Source organism: Clytia hemisphaerica, unplaced genomic scaffold (genome assembly GCF_902728285.1).
Source record: "Clytia hemisphaerica strain Z4C2 unplaced genomic scaffold, Clytia hemisphaerica genome assembly, whole genome shotgun sequence".
In the NCBI taxonomy this organism is placed as follows: domain Eukaryota; kingdom Metazoa; phylum Cnidaria; class Hydrozoa; order Leptothecata; family Clytiidae; genus Clytia; species Clytia hemisphaerica.
Genome location: NW_027104247.1, coordinates 417,204 through 438,661, shown reverse-complemented (window position 1 = coordinate 438,661; position 21,458 = coordinate 417,204). Strand labels below are relative to the sequence as shown.

The 21,458-nt window shown below is 36.5% G+C and overlaps 2 protein-coding genes across 2 annotated transcripts; both read left to right on the top strand.

Moving 5' to 3' along the window:
* The first annotated feature begins 1,797 nt into the window (after nt 1-1,797).
* On the top strand, nt 1,798-7,614 carry LOC136816353 (myelin expression factor 2-like). Its single transcript, XM_067072674.1, has 10 exons — nt 1,798-2,103; nt 2,530-2,590; nt 2,856-2,949; nt 3,177-3,422; nt 3,609-3,821; nt 3,922-4,039; nt 4,451-5,013; nt 5,871-5,922; nt 6,647-6,748; nt 7,119-7,614. Exons 1-10 carry the CDS (start codon nt 1,899-1,901, stop codon nt 7,190-7,192), a joined length of 1,728 nt encoding a protein of 575 aa, XP_066928775.1. The 5' UTR covers nt 1,798-1,898; the 3' UTR covers nt 7,193-7,614.
* A 2,230-nt stretch (nt 7,615-9,844) lies between these two features.
* LOC136816352 (tribbles homolog 2-like) lies at nt 9,845-12,823 on the top strand. The gene is made up of 2 exons (XM_067072673.1): nt 9,845-10,484; nt 12,232-12,823. The coding sequence occupies exons 1-2, from the start codon at nt 9,925-9,927 to the stop codon at nt 12,719-12,721; spliced, it is 1,050 nt and encodes a 349-aa protein (XP_066928774.1). The 5' UTR covers nt 9,845-9,924; the 3' UTR covers nt 12,722-12,823.
* The last annotated feature ends 8,635 nt before the right edge of the window (nt 12,824-21,458 follow it).

The following is a 21,458-nucleotide window of genomic DNA, read 5'->3' as shown; positions in this document are numbered from 1 at the left end:
CGACCAGAACTTCCTATTTATTATTTCCCCACAACTCTTCTCTCTCCCCCCATCAACAATCAATGATGAATATTTATTGTGTTGTGTATTTTCGCTAAACGCTATATTTTCTGAGTGAATTTTTTCATTTTTCTTTTCGCATTGCTATCTAACTTTAATCATCAGGTAGGTCCATTCAGCATATTGCTTGTTGTTAGATAAGCCAATATCCAGCCAATATAAATTAAAAAGCTTCATGCGAAAGCTAGATCTAAGAAAATAGACTTCAAATTTTTTCACATTCGAATGTTTATGTGTTTACCTTTTTTTTTGAGAAAGAAGAAGGAGAAAACCTTTCTGATCTGCTGCATCTTCTTATTATTTATGCTGACGGAAAACTCTTTGTTGTTATGATTCGAATGTTTTCTCTTTCGTTCGGTCTCGAAAAGTAAATATCATGTCTGGGGAAATCCCTCTGATTGGAATGTTTACTTAAGAAACTCTTCTAAAGTCTTTGCGGTCTTGGCCTCTACAAGGAGAGTTTTAGAAAATTTAAAATCGTTCTGTAAATTACACAATATTATTATGCATTATGCAATATGCATTATGCAATTGCAATTTGTACCTGCCGTTTTGAGATTATCAAAAATCGATGAAACTCTCCTTCAATTTCATCGTTTTTCATCAGCCATCTTTAATTTCGCTACTTAGGTATATAAAATGAGGAAAACAAACATGGCAAAGTAACATTTGTCACGGAATAAACGTCTCAAAAATTAGGGTCACAGACTCTAACCCCCCACCCCTTTGCATCAATTTGACGTTAGTCGTGGGAAGAATCGATATTTGAGTGACCCCTTAGTCCTTTAAAAGACTCCTAGACTCTCCAGACGTAAAGCTATCATCTTTATCACATATTGATTTCATATTTTTAAGGGGAGCCTTCCAAACTCAGACTTGCCACGGAAAACGTCAAATGGACGTAGGTGGGTAGGGGTATTATTAGTTACACGGTCTTGTCGAGGTGGGATACGGGATATACAGGGTCAGTAAAACCGTATTGGTGGCGAGGCTTGCCGAGTTATTATATTGTGAAAAAGATGAGAGAAAATAAAACAGGCCATACCCAGCCATTACATGACCTCTTGTGTGTCTTTAATCCAATCTTTGGATTCCCAATTTTATGAGGTTAAAAGAGACAAAGCTTTTTCTTTCCGTCTATATTTATACAATCTCATCTCTGTAATATTATAAAGTTGATTGCGCAAGGTATTAGCGAATACTAGAGGGCCATTTGCCTATCCAGTTTAAAAAGGTCTCGGGCCGTTTGCTTTGAATTGAACAGTCAAAAGCTCAAAAATGTTGTCTCTCAAATGAAATTTTCTCTCGTGTGGGACGAAAGGAAATAATGACAACTTTTCAAAAAAGTTGCAAATAATGACAACATCTTGCGGCAAGTTTTTGAACATGTGGGTGGCTTACAGCAAACATAACATTAAATTACATTGACCTTGTTCCTCAACTCACAAATCAATTTTAGGTTAGATTAGACCAGACCCGATCAATTGAACTAGTCGAACTGATGGAGCAATTGAACTAATCAAACTCCATCAAACGATCAAAGTTCAAGAAAAAAAATTAATCAAACTCTGAGATTCTTTAAAGAATTGAGAGTAAAGTATTCGATCCAGTTTTTAGGCAAAAACGCATGAAATTGGGGACTTTGAGGCTTCAAAAAAGTTTTTGGAAAGGGGCAACAAAGATGTTTTTCAAAATTAGGAGGGAAGAGGATTTAAAAGGGGGCAACCAGAATTTTTCAGACACTATGCAAGTCATTTTAACACAACTGCTCCTAAAAATATATAGGTGTATACGATCGAGGCATCTTAGATTATCGCAAAGAACAACAAAAGATTAAAATGGAAAGCCCAAAAAGAAACCGTTCAAGATCACGCTCTCCAATTCAAAGATCAAGATCCCCTCGCAGAGATGATAGACGTGGCAGAGACCGCAGAAGTGGAGGTGCTTCCATCAAAGGTACAAAAGGAAAGGAATACAGAGTTTATGTCAATAATCTCAATTTTCAAGTAAAATGGATGAATCTGAAAGACTTGATGAAGAAAGGTAGGAAATTTTAGTTTACAAATATGACAACCCTTGACAACCTGTGAAACAGAAAATTGAACTCTTAAAACTTATAAACATGAAACAACTTCTTTTTTTTTCGTTCGTTCAACCAGGAAGTTTGAATCTTAGTTTGAGAGCTGTCAGCCTTTTTATTAGGTCATAAGCCTCAGAATTTTAACCATCCTCAATGTGTTGGCTGTATCAAATACTGTCAAAAAGGTTTTGTCAGATCGAACACTAGCAGTCTCTTTGATCTCTACAACCTGTTTAATTAAATAATATGCTGGGTATAATGTAAAGGAACTGTCATAATTCTGTGCTTGATCTGCCATGAAAAAGTTTTAATTTAAGGGTGCATGAGAAAAGAATTACTCACCAGACAAGAAAAATTGCATATCCCATGTTTTCTTTGTTTTCTTTTAGTTGGACCTGTTTCACATGTTGAAATTTTCACTGGTCAAGATGGAAAATCAAGAGGCTGTGGGTAAGCTCGGATAAATATAATCACATTTTGTTTGAAGCATTAAGGCTGTTGAGTTTAACCATATCCATTGGCTTTTCAATTCTTCAAAATCAAACTTCACTTTTGTGGCCTCTTGTGGCATCAATTTCAGCTTTTAACAATTTCGAACGAAGTGTGTTGTACATAGTCTTTTATTTGTTTCATTAACCAAAACCAATATTCACTTCTTCCTTCTTCCTTTGGAATACTTTTTTTCTTATCAATGTTATATCCTTTTTTCCACCAGTGTTGTGGAGTTTGAACACGCAGATGATGCTGCAAAAGCTATTAAAGAATATGATGGAATTCAACATGAAGGAAGGAAAATCCATGTCAGACAGGTATACTTCATAAATTTTGCTTTGAAGTTAGTTTATTCATCACTTATTATATTAGAGTTCCAATAAGTCAAGCATTTCCAATTTAGAAAATGTTTTTTATTGATATCTAAATGCTGCTTGGCTTGATTCAGGTTTTTAGAATTTAGAAGAAATTTTTCAAAAATGTCTATGTCATTTCTTTATTGCTTTGGATTATATATATCTTTATTTCCTTTTTCTTTTACTAGGATCAAGTGAATGACTCGCATTATGAAGAACAACTTCGGACTCAGAAAGAAAAAACAAGAAGAGACCGTGATAGAGAAATGATGGGGCGTGGTGGTCCAATGCAACCCATGGGAGGACCTGGTGGTCTTCTTGGTGCACTTGGTAACCTAGGTGGTGGTGGTATTGGTAATCTCAGTGCTGGCTTGATTCAAATGTTGAATGCTAAAAATGGTGATCCTATCAATGCAACTGTTTTCATCAGTAATGTAAGCTTTTCATTTCATTTATCTTATTGTCAAATTTTGTCAGCGCATCCAGAAAATAATAAGGTTTTGTTTTTTATTTTTCCACATGGAAAGTTTGTCCACTTATACTGAAAATCTAAGGGAAATGTATGAAATCTTTAGCTTGGAGGTATAATGTTATACTTTTCTCTACATTTCCATATTCAGCTGGACTATAACATCAGATGGCAAGAATTGAAGGACCAACTGAGAAGAGCTGGAAATTGCAAAACCTGTACCATTACAACAGAAGAAGAAACAAAGAAATCAAAAGGATACGGACAAGCTGTTTTTGAGAGTCCAATGGAGGCTTTGAATGCGATCGCAATGTTTAATGGGTTTGAAATGGGACGTGATAGAAGAGCAATCGTTATCCGATTGGTAAGTAAAGTTCAAGTTAAATTAATGATATCTTTCAATTAAAATGCTGAGAGAAAATTTTACAATATTTACCATAAAACTTTCTCTGGTCTTTATATAGGATCGACAAGCTCCACTCAATCAACTTTTACAACAAATTGGAATTACGGAAATCACTCAAAATACATTAGTACAATTCCAATCTATGGCATTGTTATCTCAACTCGGTGGTTTGCAAGGTATGAGATTTTCTCCGATTTTAGTCTTTAGTCTTCTCCTGTAGCAGCTGATGAATTCATGGTTGTAAATGTCTGTGATTTTCTTGCACGTTGAATGTTATTTGGCTGATGCAATGAAAACGAATTGGTCCGCTGAAAACGAAATGTTATTGGTTCGCTGAAAAAGAAAATGATTATGTTAACTTTAATTATAAAAAAGATTTCCATGGCAATTTTTCAATCAATTTAAATAGTTTTGAGAATTTACATGCTTGTTTCCTTTCCAAAGTTTTTGTTTCAAAATTGATTTTGTTTTCTTTGTGTGCGCATAAATCATAATTTGTTTGATTGTGAATGTGCAAATGTTGTTTTCAAAAATCTTGATTTCTTGTCTCATCATTGCATATTTTGTTCATGTTGTTTATTTTGCAGGACTTAGTGCTTTAACAGGTGGTCTGACCGGTGGCTTGGGTGGTCTCGCTGGAGCACTTGGTGGTGCAGCCGGTGGACTTGGTGGTGCGGCCGGTGGACTTGGTAGTGCGGCACAAAACCTCCAGAACTATCAGAATCAAGGCAACTTAGGTGCTATCGGTAGTGGACAAAGTAGTTTATCTGCTAACAACCAACAGGGCTTAGGTGCTTTGTCAAGTTTGGGTTTAGGGAATCTCGGTGGCTTAGGAAATTTGTTGACTCAATCGCAACAAGGAGGTAGTTCGATGAATAGTGCACTTTCTAGTTTGGGAAATAACTTTGGTGCTTCATCAAATAGCCAATCTCAATATCAGCAACTTTCTTCGGGCTCAAATATCGGAGCCTCCAATTATACAGCTGGTCAACAACTTAGCAATTATTCCATAACCGGTGGTCGAGGTAGTAGCGGTGGTTTCGCAACTCAAGATTCAAGAAGATCATCTGATATCGGTAGTGGTTACGGTTATAATACAGGAAGTTCAAGCGGTGGTTCAGTAGCGAAAACAAGAGTATTTGTACGAAATGTAAGTAGAGTTGGCATGAGTGTCAGCTGGTATCTGTTTTTGTTCCATTCTTGGATGGGTGATTCTTTTATGACTTGATTGAGGAATCATTTTTTCGTTTGCTAGTAAAATTGATTTTCAAGGTTTGTTCAAACCATAAGTAAGGTATCAATTTTGTGTCTGATAAATGTTCGATCAAATTCTGTCATAGTCTTTATGGAATCTGAAACAAAGTGTTAAAATTTAATCGGGATTAGGTGATATCGTTACGATCGGCAAAGTTTTGTGTGGAAAAATGTGTGGTTCATATAGTTTTCTGGGTTTGGGAAGTATGATTTTGACCATTTTCCTTTGATTAGAGATGGAGATACAGTAGAATCTCTTTATCCCGAAATTCAAAGGGACTGAAAAAATAGTTAGAGAGGTGAGTTTTCTTTTAATAATTTACATAAAATAAGCATATTGACAAAGTTTGCCAAAGTTATAAAATAGCTTATTCATAAAAATTGCATGTTTGATATAATTTTCAAAGTTCAAGAAGCATAGATACAAAGGGAATAAGGCTGCAAGCACATTCTAGAAACAAGTTGTTTGGTTAGAAATTTCTTTAGAGATTTGATATAGCAAGAAAAAATTGGCCAATGTATTTTTAATTGTGTGCGAGATCTAATGTTTTCTTCGTGATAGAGGGTTTCTACTGTATCAAAACTTTAAGTTTAAGGTCAAAATATTCATAGACGGGGATCAAAGGTTGTGAAATATTTTTGTTTGTTGCAAGTCTGTTTGATAACATATTTTGAATCCATCATCCTTGAAGTGAACGGTGAGTATTTGAAGACTTGGTAGAACCTGTTCTTATCATATTTTCCTTTTTTCAGCTTCCCTTCTCACTCAAATGGCAAGACTTGAAAGACCGATTTAGAGATGCAGGTATGGGTATCAATTTGCTACTGGACATTCTTTTTATCATTTTTTTACAGATCCTATTTAAAGCCATAAACCCGTCTAAACTCTCGCCCCCCTGAGAATCAATAGACTACACGTTACTTTTGAGAGGATTTCGTTTTCGGTTTCAATTTTTCCTTCAAACTTTCCATGTTTTTTTTTGTGTGCAACATTTTTCTATATATACGGATAATTTGGAGCAATCGGAGTCCCTTTGTGAGCAAGGAATCAAACTTTGAGCTACTTTAATTTCAACAAAAACCAAGATTCGTACACGAAAACCTACTAGTAGAATATATTTAGCAATCATTAAAACCTGTATGTTTCATTGATAAGTCTCGGTGTACGAATTTTGAATTTAGTTGATTTACCTTTCTATAGTGCGACTCCTCCTTTTTTAAGGGGGATCCAACTTTTCCACAAGTGCTTTATAGGGGGATAGGAGATTTTCCAAATAAAATGGGGGGTTTGAGATTTAAGGATAACAACTTTTGGTCAAAATATCTATCATATTTTATATTGATTTAGATATTTGGTTTGGGACAACTAAAAAACAAGTGTAGATAGCGCTGACTGCTGCTTTAAATAGCGCGGGCTCGAAATTTTTTTTAAATAGGGGGGATACACATATAGGGGGGGGGGGTGAAATAAAAATGGGGACTATGCACACTATGCCTTTCAACTTTAATATCATTTTTAATTTCGTCAGGTCGTATTATTCGAGCAGACATCAAACAAGACGACAATAATCGATCAAAGGGATGTGGAACAGTAACGTTCGAAACTGCTGACGAAGCTGTTAAAGCTATCTGTATCTTTTTCATGACCAACAGTTGTAATTGTATGGGATGCCCCCCTTATCTTATCCATTTTCTTGCTTTGACTGCGCTTTCTGCCTTCGTGTAAAATCTTTCTTAGAAAAGCTGGAGTTTTGATTTTCTGCAGCTTCAGAGACCTTTTCACTTCAAGTTCGTGGTTTTCTAAAATGCCCGGGAGAGGTCTTCCGGACAAAATGTCCTGGAAGACTATGGGCATGTAATGTAATGAACGTTTTTCGATTTCTGGATTTCTTGGCTGAGAGGTAATACTTTTCCGATTTAATACTTGCTTGGCTGTGAGCCAAAAATATATTCTTTACCAGTTCAATTTTTCCTTAACTCTTATTCCGTAACCACTTCCAGCAATTTTCAACGGTATGCGTATTGACGGACGAGAAATCGAAGTACGTATGGACCGCGTCGCTGGTGACCGTTAAAATGTGTAATCGTCGTAACGCCGTATTAACATAAGAACTTAAATCGTCTTAAAAATGTCTTTGTACTGAAAAACTGGACACCGAAATGAGAACGTTGAGATTTAGCTGTCTATTCTTGGACTTAATTTAGTCTTCGCAAATTTGACGATCAATCTTGGCATCAAACGACAAAATGATATTGGTTGCGTGGTGTGAATAATATCGAAAGGATTCCAGACGGAATGGCCGCATTTAATTTTATTTTATTTTTATGTCTGGTTGTTTTTATTTGAACATTCTTCCTCGATGGTTCTATATGGTTCGATCATCAACCGCATACCAAGAGGAGACTACCTTAAGTGGATAAATTTTGGCGGGGATTAAATTTGGGGAATTTTGCCAAAATTCGCCAAATTAAATCCTCGCCAAAATTTCCAAATTCGGCAATTCGCCATATTAAATCCCCGCCAAATTTAGCAAAAAGGGAATTATGTGAAAATCACAACTTTTTAGCATATTTTTGAGTAATTTTCACCCATTTCAATGTGACAAAATTTCCAGTTCGCCAAATTAAATCCCCGCCAAATTTTACGAAATTGATCTGTCGCCAAATTAAATCCCTGCCAAAAATCGTATTTAGGCCAATCGCCAAATTAAATCCACGCCAAAATTTATCCAATTAAGGTAGAACTAATGATATCAATCACAGCGTTTCGAATTTCTAGTACTCAATTGTACTTTTTATGAGTTTTTGTGAACCTTGCTGTAAATATGAACCCCTTTTAATTCTACAAAGATAACGGGACTACATACGAAAGTGATTTTATGAAACTAAGCCTTCGTTCTTTTACCACCCTAAGTTTTTATTTGCGCACTAAATATATGCAAACTGAAACATTCCGACATTAAAGATTCGTCCTTTCATAGTGTGGATTCAGGGGGGGATGGGTTTTGAGGTCAAAAGGACGTATAGGGGGGAAAGAATTTTTTTTGAAGCCAGGGTGGGGGAAAACGAGGGGGGGGGAATGGAAAATTTTCATTCTAGGCATGGGGGGAACTCGCCAAAATCAATTCAAAATTGAAAAACATCTGGTTTTATGAGATGATATAGCATAATGCTTAGTTTTATCAATATTATGGTTTAAAAACAACCATCCTTTCCATTTATTCTTGAATTAGAACTACCTTAGGGAAAACAATAAGCGTTAAGTTCATCAAATTACAGCTTTTTAATTTTATGCTTGAGGGGGGGGGGACAGAAAAATTTTTGGAGGCAGGGTGGGGAAAAATGAGGGGGGGAATGGAAAATTTTCATTCTAGGCATGTGGGGGGAAGAGACCCTGAAGGACACTATGCCTTTCACAAGGTTCTCACATTGTATTTAATCTATGCGGTATTAGATAATTGTGGCAATATAAAATGTTATCGAAGAAATTATTTATTCTCTCTAAGTGCTACATAATAATGTAGAAAATTCCCCGGATGAATTCCTGCCTCTACCTGAGGAATTGTAGAGTCTAAAGCAAATATGTGTGCTTCCCTGGATACTGAGGTAGCAACTTTGGACAGAGGAAGATTGCATTTTGTGGACATTTCTTCTGATCTAACTTTAAAAGAGTGTGACCCGGATCTACGCCGGAAATACCGTTGATTTGCTGTCGATTGTAGTCTTTCTGCTAGTTAATCCACATGCTAATCTTTTGGTAACATCAAGTTATTAAACGCCTTTGTACTCTTGTGATAAGTACTATTTTTAGATTAACACCATCTAAACAAGCGAGTGCTTTTCCTGAAAAACAGGAAAGTCGCTTTGAACTGCAGGGGTTTTAAGTGGTAGCCAATTTTGTAACTTTTTAATCGAGTAAATATTATGTCAATGAGGAAAAGGCAGGAACTTTTATTATTGTTACAATCTAGTGCATTTTGATGTGAAGCTTTATTCTTAGTCTTTGAATAATTCTTATGGTTAGTTTTAAAAAGTTCAAAAGAACGCCTCGATGCGGACGCTCGAAATTTCGAACGCACAGCTTTAAAAATCTGTGAAGGTTTTAAAATTTTATAAACCTTCATAGTTTTAAAGAAAATTGCCTATTCAAAACTCGGCATAGATTATTATCCTCAAAGTTATATACTCAATATATTTTCAGATTCATCTTGTAGCTTCAGTTTTGCCGAAGGTATTCGGTGATTTCATTTCTCAACATTGTTTAGAAACGAGCATGGGTTTTAATATGCCGAAAATTCTTTTTTTGAATGGTCGCGAGCATACACATTTTTACTGAACGCTTATTGGTTGCTATTAAACAAGAAACTCGCTTATGATTGGTTACTAGAAAAACAAAATGTTTTGATTGGCTTAATTTCTCTTTCTCTTTTTCTTTAGATCGTTAAAATATTGCTGAATCAGCAATTATAAAACAACAGCTCGGTAAAGACGAAGATAAAACATAAAACCGAGTACATTGAATCTGTGACAAAAGACGTTGCGTCAATAATTACTGTTGCGCAATCGATTGCAGATATCATAACAAAATAAAATATCAAAGAGAGAACAACGTGAATGAACTCAAACTCGTGTAAAGTTTGGATTGAATGAGACGCTTTTTATTTTTGTTTCACCTTTTACAGGAATTCGAAGACGTTGCAGTGCAAATACATTTTTTTTTCTTGGAAGGAAAAGAAGACATTCTAATGTGTGTAACGTGATGTTGTTTTTTTCTTCTCTAGCACGCGTGTAAGAAAAAAAAATCAAAATGAATGGTACAACAAGAAGATACGAGCCATTTCACAGAAGTGAGTGCCAAAGTTACAAAAGAAGCATGAGAAATACTCAACAAAAACATACAATGTCTATGAAACGACCCAATTCGAAATCATTGCGTGAAAAGCAGAAGAGAAAATCTTTTTCACCGTCAAAGAACTCATCAAAAGTTGGAGATTATATTTTAACTGATGTGAACATTTCAAGTTGTCTTTGTAAAGCTGTTCATGAGAATACTGGCAGAGAATACATGTGCCAATACATAGAAATGTCAAAATACAGAGAGACCCTTCTTCCATACACGCTGGTATCGCCAAATGAAAATATAAACAATATCGTCGAAGTTTTATTCGGGAAAAGTTACGTGTACTTTATTTTTGAAAGAAGCTTTGGAGACCTTCACTCGTATATTCGTTCAAAGAAAAAGCTGAGAGAAGGGGAAGCTTGTAAATTATTTCAGCAGATTGTTCAAGTTGTGAGGCATTGTCATTCAAAAGGAGTTGTCATCAGGGACCTGAAGCTCAGAAAGTTTGTCTTTGCAGACCCAAACAGGTAGGAAGAAAAGGAATCTATTTTCACTCTTTCTTTTTGTCCATCAGTTTCTTTCAACATAGGAAATTGTTGTAGGGTTGAATGTTACTTGTTATTTTTTCTCTCCTTTGGAAAAGAAAGAATTTGTAAATAAAACATGAGATAATCATTGGAGTCATTGCGAAAGGTCAATGTTTTTTGGAAAGAAAACAACTCGTATCGATAAAAACCACAAAATGACAACTGCTCAGATATCGGATATATCTTTCGGAATTGCAAATTGCATAATGTTTTCTTGAAATGATTGAAATCACAGCAAACGAGAAAGGCTGTCTGTTCAAACATCAATTATTTCACAAGTTTGCATCTGATAAAGAAAAAAACAAAGTCTTCAAAAATTTGATAAAAGGCTCTTGAGGAAATAGCTGTTCAACTCTAGCTTTTCATCTGCCTTCTCTCTGTTTACAGTTTCTGTGCTAATAATTCTTTTCTCTCCGCAAAATCCATGCTTGTGAAATAATAGGGGGCTGAATAATAGAGCTTTAGATTTTCACATGGGTTTTTAAATCCCTATTTATTTTCAAATCCGTTTAATGAATGAATCCAGACAAATGAATGAATGATCACGATATTCTGATTAAATGAAAACAAAAGAATTAAATGGAAAGAAAAATTGTTCGAATATAAAAAGACCAAATAGAAAGCGCGCGCTTCGCTTATCAAATTATTCCATTCATTCTTTCCGTCCATATTTATTCCAAAGAACCTCCCAATTCGCTCAGAATCTGCTCGGAAATTAAACCTGGGCAGATTCTAAATTCGAACCAACGCGCTTTTTTTTAATAAGAATACTGTACACTTTATAAATAATAAAAATGGCCAAAAAATAAGAATATTGCTAAGAATATCACCATCATGGAATTTAAGAATGGCTAAGAATGCCATTTGTAGAGCATTTTCAATTATAAATTGTCAATTACCCCCCAAGGCTCACTCCTTTCACAAAAACCGTTTTATGTTTGAGAGGTATTTACTAAATGTTAAATCTAACTGAATTAGGATCCTTACGTAAGAATGCCGTAAGAATATTTTAGGATGATTTTCCCAAAAAAGTGAAGAATAAATATCCATGATGAAATGGATTTATACCATTATTATAAAAAGAAGCGTGTACTCTTAGGTTCCAAATAAACGGGGAGGTCAGGCACGACGGAAGCTTTTTATATCTGGTACGGCGAATGAGGAAATTTAAGCGATTTTATAGCGATTTGACCGACGAAGAGGAAAACTTCGGGTATTTTTGTGAAAATCTGGTACGGCGGCGGCCGCCGTACCCTGCCGTACCCGTTGCGTCGTGCCTGGAGGTTCGAATAAACGGGGGGGGGGGGTGGAAAATTTTCTTGATTTTAATAAACGGGGGGTCCTAATTGCCGGGGGGGTTGGAAATTGTACTTCTGAAACCCAAAAATAAGGTAAAAATAGGCTAAAATCAGGCTATTTAGAGCAAAATAAGGGGCCTTCTCTTTGACAGCTGAAAATATTCTGAGAGATTAATAAACGGGGGGTCCTAATAAGGTCCGGGGGGGGGTTGGAAAATCTTCGAAAAATTAACAAGCGGGGGGCCCGTTTATTTGGAACCTAAGAGTACGAGATGCGGATTCTCTTACGGAGTCTGTAGAGTTGATACGTGCCATGCGCGAAGTGATCAGAATCTTCTCGGAGATTATCTGAACTGTTTAAAACCTGCTTTCACATTTCGATTTTCCAGAACACGCCTGAAGTTGGAAACGCTCGATTCCGCTCACATCGTTGACAAAGATTCTACGGACATTCTTCACGATAAACATGGGTGTCCGGCTTATGTCAGTCCGGAAATTCTTGAATCAACAGTAGGTTACTCGTCAAAAGCTGCTGACGTTTGGAGCCTTGGTGTTATTATCTACACGTTATTAACGGGGCGTTACCCATTCCACGATCATGACCCGACTGCCTTATTCGTTAAAATCAAAAGTGGACTTTTCATTGTTCCGGAAACGCTTTCCGCTTCCGCAAGCTGTTTGATTCATTCGATATTACGGAAACCGCCAACTGAACGTTTAACAGCTGAGGAGTTGGCAGACCATCCGTGGTTTAATTTAGACTTTGATACGATAGGTGCTACCTCTGCTTCTCGCCTTGGCCGCACGAAATTTGATCAACTCGTTCCGGACTTATCGCTTTCGAACGCGCCCTTTGTGTTTGGTCAAATGAGATATTGATAGCGTGAGTGTTATCATCACGTACTTATGATCTTACAGTTTTTTTAATGTTTCTATAATTTGACATAAAAGTCTTGGAAACTTTTATGTTGAAGGACGGGAAAATGCTTCAGGTCTGCTCCATTTTCCGCTTCGTACAGTACAATTGTAATGTAATTTGCGTGTTTGTGTGTGGAGTTACTTTCCTTTAAAAACTTCTATTAGATATGTTTTTGTTTTGATTTCCTTGAACCTGACACCACCAACTAAAATTTTCTTTAAAATTACACAATTCGCGGCTTGATTTGCAAAAGTAAACAGGGTTGCGCAACTTTTTGTCGGGGGAGGCTTGTTTACTTAATCAGCTCGTTTATACAAAATCTAATTAAAGTGCCTAACTCTTAATGATGATGACAGCTATTTGATTACCGTAGTGATTAACTTGTACAATCGTGAGAAAATTACTAAATATGAAGCTCCTTAGCTCTCTCTCTCTTTCTTTGCCTACACGCTCGCTCTTAAATTAATTCGTCGTCGTTGCTCCCGTCGCATTTCAAACCCCCGTTTTCGATATGCAGTACAATCCTTGTAATATTTTGTTCATATTTTTATTTAGTGTAAATTTAGTCTTAATTGTGTTTGTTGATTTGTTGTTATTGTATGTGTGGTGCTGCTTTGTTTATGTATTTGTGTTGTGTTTGGGAAGACATCTGGGAATAAAATTGAAAAGCCAAGTCTCAGTCCTCAAATTTAAGACGTGTCCTTTTTGACATCTCTGATTTTTCGAGGCTTGCAGCTCCCAATCCCTAATTTTTGTTTGCGCTAATGAATTCTGTTGATATTACGATTTAGATTAGAATTTTAGTTTTTCTGTGTATAGCTCCTGTTGTATTTTCTATCGTATTTTATTCGTTGTAAATATGAAAAGCATGTTGTTTTTTTATAATTAGTTTTTGAAAATTTGATATTGACATGAGTATAACTGATTTTAGTGACAAAATGTAAGACAAATATTAAGAAAAAAATATTTAAATGGATGCTGTAATGAAAAGTTAAAAGAAAAGTAATTTTACTTTGAAACATGTTCGGATTGGCATTTCATTATTAAAGGAACTTTACCTTGTATTTTTGAAGGAAAATTTTTTTTCTAATTTTATGATAAATTTTCATGTTTCATTAAAGGAAAGATTTTTGAAGGAAAATTCTTTGTTTTGCTGAAGGTAAAATTCATTCTATCTTTGAAAGAAAATACGATTTGGATTTTTGAAGGAAAAAGGCATTTCTATTTCTATGGGAAAAAAGGAAACATCATTTTTATTCTTAAAGGAACTGAAAGGAAATACTTTAGGCGTACAAACTTTCGCGAGGTCAAAAAAATCGCGAAATTTGCGACATTTACTTTATTTTCACGACATTTTCTTAGAATTTTCGAAAAAAAATTACCTTAAAAGTGAAAAATATTCCTTAAATCCGCTAAAGACGGTTACTCTTCGACTTTAAAAAGCCATTAAAGGATATTGTTAACCGGTTACTTTTTCGAAGCGGGCTACATGGCTTTTTGCGCACTGCAATTGGTTCATTTCGCATGACGACGGGCCTACATTGTCCAGAGTTGCCCGTCGTTAGGATCATCATTTCTCTCATTTTTTATTTCTGACGTCAGAAATTATAGCAATTTTTTATCTCTTTTCGCTTGTTTTTTCTGCTTTATTTCCCTATTTTTCCTGGATAAAGCGCTAAAAATCAATCAAAGTTGAAGGAAACGGTTAACAAATACAATAATGACTGGTTTTTTTCGGGCTGTACTGAAAATATTGCCCTCGGTCAACGCAACAACCTCGCAAGCTCGGTCGTTACTTGACCTCGGGCAATATTTCTCAGTACAGCCCTCACTAACCGGTCATTATTGTATTAATAACATGCCGAAAATTTGATATTTATTACGACTTCGAAGTTTTATAGATTTCCAAATTTTTTGAGAATTTTTCGCAAGCATAAACTTTCGCGAAAGTTTCTGCTCGCGAAAGTTTGTACGCCTAAAGTACTTTTTTTGTATTTTTGGAGGAAAAAATTATTTGTATTTCTAAAGGTAAAGTTAATTCATATATTTGAAGAAAATCATGAGCAAAGTCATCTTAGAAGCCATCAACGGCCGGATGAGAACGGCACTCGACATCAACCAACGGAAAAGTACGCAGTCTGTAATCGAATGGTTTGAAACCATGCCAAACAAATCAGAACACCGATTTATGGTCTTTGACTTCGAAGACTTTTTTACCCACGTATAACTGGGGAACTCCTAAAGAACGCAATGAACTTTGCAGCTACCATTATAAACATCAAAGAGGAGAAAAAGCAAATCATCCACCACGCTCGTAAGTCATTGCTTTTCAACGACAAGGAATCCTGGGTAAAAAAGGGGAATAAGCTCTTTGACGTAACTATGGGGGCATACGACGGTGCCGAGGTGTGTGAGCTCGTAGGCTGCTTTATGCTTTCGATTATTACGTCGAAATACAACAAGAAAGACGTAGGAATTTACCGAGATGATCAAACCAATTACGTTCACATGCAGTCAAACCACCCTCCCAACATCATCAAGCAGATCCCACTTTCAATTCAAACACGCTTATCTAATCTTTCATCGAGTGAAGAGATTTTCCACCAATCAAGACCAATCAACGCCGCATTACCAAGAAGCACTACAAAGGTCCAGTTATAACTGGAATTTATATATATTACTTGTCCCCTTGACCAGAACTGCCTTGCAACCAGCCTCGTTTACGAAGCGACGCTAAAGACGAACAAGACCGAAAAGAAATATATCGGATTGTGCGAAACTACTTTTAAGAAACGTTTCGGCACACACAAGCTATCGCTGACTAAGGAGAATTAAAGAAACAGCACAACCCTTTCAACAGAGTTCTGGAAGATCAAAGTGAAGAATGGCAACCCGACAGTTAGCTGGAAAATAGTGTGCCACATAAGAGCTTTTATACCAGAAACAAACAACTGTTTATTGTGCTTACAGGAGAAATTTGAGATTGCTACCTATCTGGGTCGAAACTTTTTTTTTTATGAAGATTTACAGTCCAGGCACACAAGGGCATCTAAACCGATCTATCATCTACAATTACAAAGATCTTGATTCGTAGCGCAATGGATGTTCCATCCATGCCTTGGTTAGTTCTTCCTTGAACGCTTTGATGCTAGTAGGTTAACAGTCTCTGGTAGCTGGTTCCATGCTGTCACACATCGATAATAAAACGACTTGGTCTGGACACCTCTGAATCCATCGTATGCAAAGTTTGGTATCAGTTCGTAATCGTGAATTCGAGATGGACACACCCTGCGAATAAACTTTCCAACTTTGGTGTCCTTATCGTAGAAGTGCAGGTGTTTGTAGATCTGAACCATGTCTCCGAAGTGTCTTCTGAATTCGAGGGAAGGCAAGTCAAGTTTTCGTAGGCGCTGCTCGTATGGTAGATTACTTAAACTTCTGACCATCCTAGTGGCACGTCGTTGAACGCCCTCAATTAAGTTGATGTCCTTACGTAGTTTTGGTGACCATACAAATTGGGCATACTTGAGATGAGGCCGGACAAAGGTTGTGTACAGAGTGAAGAAAGTTTTAAGGCTTAAGTCTTCGAAACTTCTTCTGATGACTCCTAGAATGGAATTTGCTTTTTTCACTTGTTTTGATATATGTTCTTCAAAGGATAAGTCAGAGTCTATCAGAACACCGAGATCTTTTTCAACAAAAACGTGTTCAAGTTGTTCACCCCTAAGTGAATAAGGGTGCACGTGGACAATATTCCAATATCTACCGAGAGTGAGAACGTGGCACTTATCTGGGTGAAATCTTAATAGCCAGTCATTTGACCACTTTTCAAGTTTGTGTATGTCTTGTTGGATAGCCAATGAGTCCTCAATCGACTTGACTTCTCTGGAAATCTTCGTGTCGTCAGCAAATAGGAGAATCGAATTGAAGACAGCGCATTGTCAAGGAGATCGTTGATGTAGATAACGAAGAGAAGTGGTCCCAAAACTACGGAAGCTTGTTAGGGCCATCTACATGAAAAAGTGACAAAACCCTTAACTACGTGCGGATAAATATCCGTCGATAGTAAAACACATTGGAAAATATTCATAGATAGAAAGGTTGCTATCCGTGGATAGTAAAACACATTGGAAAATACCCATGGATAGAAAGGTTGCTATCCGTGGATAGTAAAACACATTGGAAAATATCCATGGATAGAAAGGTTGCTATCCGTGGATAGTAAAAAGTATCGGAAACTATCCATGGATAGAAAGGTTGCTATCCGTGGATAGTAAAAGAGATAGGAAATTATCCATGGATAGAAAGGTTGTTATCCGTGGATAGTAAAGTAGATAGGGAACCTTTCTATCCATGGATAATTTCCTATCTCTTTTACTATCCACGGATAGCAAATCTTTTTATCCGCACGTAGTTAAGGTTTTTATTTATCATCATCACTTTTTCATGTAGATGGCCCTAACAAGCTTCCGTACAAAACACTTCCTTGGGGAATACCACTGATAACATCATCCGTCTTAGATCGAGTTTGGTTAACCTTAACCAATTGTTTTCTGTCAGTCAGAAAAGACTCTACCCATCTCAAGATGTTTTCAGATATTCCATATCCTTTCAGCTTTTTAAGTAGACGGCGATAGGGAACAGTATCAAAAGCTTTTGCAAAATCGAAATATATAGTGTCAACAACACTTCCGTTAGCTATACTTTCACAGCACTCGTCCAAATAATTTAGGAGTTGTGTGACGGTGGAGAAGCGACTAATGAAACCTTATTGCTTGTTGGTTAGAAGCTTTTCGTCAGTTAGATGCTTCATAATTTGCATTTTTATAAATGATTCCATTAACTTACAGACTACTGAAGTCAAACTAACAGGTCTATAATTTATCGCAAGGTTTTGGGCACCCTTAATTTTTTATAAATTGGAGTCACATGTGCCATCTTCCAATCTTTTGGTATTGTTCCCTCAGACAAGGTCTTGTTCATGATGATAGTCAGGGGTTCGGCTAGATGGTCAATCAGCTCAACTAACATTTTCGGGTGTATATCATCCGGACCGAAGGATTTACTCACGTCCAGCAATTTTATCTGCTTTCTCATCATATCTTCTGTTATAATGATGTTCTCAACTTGATTCTCCGTTCGTGTAGAAAAGTCGGGAATCGTTCCTGGGGGTTCCATTGGTAAAGACGCTGCAAAACTGTTTTTGTAGGATAGCCTTGTAGAGATCGTCATGTTTAATCGATGATTTGTAATCAGGGTTTTCTAGTAGTGGTGAGACTCCGCTTGATGACTTAAGTTTAGATCTTACACGAGACCAAAATATCTTTGGTTTTTCCTTGGATTTATCATAAATGCTTTTTTCATAAGTCCTGTGGGCCTTTGACATCAAACGATTAACTCTGTTTCTTACAATAGTGTAATTGACACGATGACGATCTCTGTCGAGAGGTGCAGATCTTAACCACCTTCTATGGAGCGTTTTTTTCAATTTGATTTCATCTCGAAGATTCTTATTAATTGGAACTTTACCTTTTTTCCTCCAAAAATCGTTTCCAACTTCTTTCAAAGGGACAAACCGATTTCTGAGATCAATGACAACTTTCTTGAACGATTCCCAGAGATCTTCCACTGATTTATTCACGGATGCATTTTTGAAGCCTTCTTTCCATTCCCTCAACGTCGGGTCATTTTTCATTAATTTGAAATTGGCCGAAGCATAGATGAACCTTGTTTGCGTAGGTTTGGAGTATGCGTAGCAAACGAAATTGAAAGCCAACGAACTATGGTCACTTTTTCCTAGTGGTCTTAGGTAGTCGAGATTCCTAATTTGGTTTTCTTCGCCTGTTAAGATCAAGTCGATGAGGGATGGGTCATCAGCTCCTCTACATCGAGTTGGTTCATTAACATGTTGATGGAGATATGCGTCTCTCAAAGTATTTAAGAATTTCTCTTCTTTGCTATCCTCCAGATGCGGGGTGGTCCAGTTTTCCCAATTGATTGTTGGAAAGTTGAAATCTCCTAACAAACATTTGTGCGAATATTTCTTGTTTAATGCAATGGACTTGATCAATAAGTTTAGGTTGTTGTTGCTTTCGTTAGAGGACGCAGATCTAGTTGGGCTTCGATAAATGCATGCAACAGCGAGCAAATCTTTTCCTGATAGTTGTACTTCAATCATGCAAACTTCATTGAAAGTCACTGGAGGCTTGACATCGATTACCAAGTGTTTAATGGATATATGGACAAATATGACAATGTCACGCTCTTGATCTGTATCTAGGTTAACTTGGCTAGCAATTTTGTAGCCATCGAATTCATATTCATGTAACTCCTTCAAGGCACCTGCTTTTGTCTTAGCTTCGCAGATTGCAATTATATGGGGCTTTTCTTCCCGGACCATGGACTGTAATTCTTTTTTCTTAAACGATGTTAACTGATCTGCATTTGTATAAAGAATCTTCATATCTTTTATTACTTGTTTTGGAGCGGTTTTTGCCCCTATTCTTTGATGATGTTTGTCTCTGTTAGGTTTTCGGAGAAGGAAACATTCTTCTCTGTTGGTGATTTCGTCATCGATGATTTTTTCTTGAGTGGCACCATCTTGATACTGAACCCGTTTTTTGAATAACCACGGACGTGATATATTCCTGATGTTGGAGATTTTGTTGCATTCAATTCTTTAGCTTCGATAGACAATTGGTGCACTTTCTTACACAAATCAGGCGTAAGGTCTTCAGTGATGCTCACTCCAGAAAACTTTTCATTTCCTTTAAGAGCAGGTAAATTTCCGAGAAGATTGAATTTCTCGTCTTCGCTTGATAAACAGATCAAGATCGGACGTTTCCTGTCGGTTGAGGTCTTACCCAATCGAGTAACACGCTTAACTGTTACATTTGAATGTGTTTCTTTGATGAGACCGTCCACCCAGCTCTTGTCCATGTTGGTATCTTGTTCAGGTACTCCATGGACAATGACATTCGAGACACATTTTTGTTTATTTATTTCTTCTGCATCTTCTTCTCGTAGAGCTTCTCTAATAACCTCCTTGATGGAGGTGTTAGAGTCGTCTAGTGATGGGTCTTTAACTGCTTTAGCATAAGACTGCTTTACCACAGTCATTTGGTTTTCAACGCTCAAGAGTGTCGCTTTGATCTCGTCAATAATCGACGCCTTCATGGTTGCACCTTGGAGGTAATAAAACTACTATTCTGTTGTATTGTATCGTTGATAGCAAACTGTTGCTTTGTTGCTTTGGGAAAAAGCCATTAATTTTGCTTTCGCTCATGGGAATACTTGAGTCGAAGAGAATTTGAATAAAATCACGCTACATTTTTAATTTATTCATTGTGTGATGACAGTTTTGTTTATAAAACATAAGAAAACCTTGCAAGAATAAGCACAAAACATCGAATTTGAAATGTTCGCTCAGGAAATCCTCGGCAAATTTTGTAAATTTTTACATATTTACTAATGCCAATCTTTCAACTATATTCTATCAAAATTATGAGACAGCTGCTATTTTAGATCTTAAGATATTTATAGCAAAGAACCTTCCACAAACAACAAAGAATTCGCAAAATTTGAAGAAGTTTACCTCTCGATAAAATAAAAACTTCTTTTAAAACTATGAAGAAATTATTACTCGAAAAAAATTTGCATTTTACCTAAAAATACGAGGTTTTGTTGGACAGAATAACTTTACTTTAGTTCTTATAATCTATATCTTGAGTGATTTTTGCTATCAAGGATTGGTAATCAAAGGAGGCCGATTTGAAAGAAATTTCTAAAGAGTTTTATGACTTCTCTGGCTATTACAGAAAATTTGTTACTCCATCTAACTTTTATTACCTCTATGGTTGCACCAAGCTCAGTGATCTCTTTTTGGATCTTTTGATTCATCTCATCCACGGAACATCTCTCGATTGACTTATCTTTGAGTTTCGCATTATTGGACTGACTTGATTAATTTCTTCTCGTTACCATCGAAAACTTCGATGATTCGGTCTCTTTCCGAGATGTCGTTCTTGAGTTCAGTTAAGTCGGCTTCTACTACATCACACAGTGCATAAAGGTCTTGGGGTACCTCCACGCAGTTGATACAGCAGAACTTCCATCTTCCGTTTCTTTTTGCCTTGGTGTCCAGGAAGGCCTGGATTTGGTACGATGGGAGCTGGGAACATCTAAAATGCACAAAGCAGTTGCATACCATACAAGCAATTCGTCAAAATTTTGACTAGGGTGATTGTCTATGGAGGTGTCGGCTGTAGTGTCCTCGTCCATCCGGAAATGTTGAGGAATAGTGGATTAGAGCTCTAGTTTAGGTGAAAAATATAGATTTTTAGATTTTTTTAAAGAATTTTTTTGTTTTTACTGTATCTTTTACTAGAAAATCTCCACTTTTTATTTCTTGTTAAAAACTTGTTAAATAAGCAAACTGAAGTCATCGCCAAATGCCTTCACAGACGGAAATTTCTCCTCGAAACTTTCGAATGATTATACCCTAGAATCGGATACGCGCACGTCAGGTACACCTAGAATCGGTCGAATAAACAACAGATTATCAAGAATTTTACTAGACAATTTTATAATTTTCCGTGACCTGACATGCATCTAACAACAGCTATATAAAATGGATCTATGCACGTCAGGTTAAAAATAATCTGACGTGCGTGTAACAACACGGAAAAATAAAAAGGA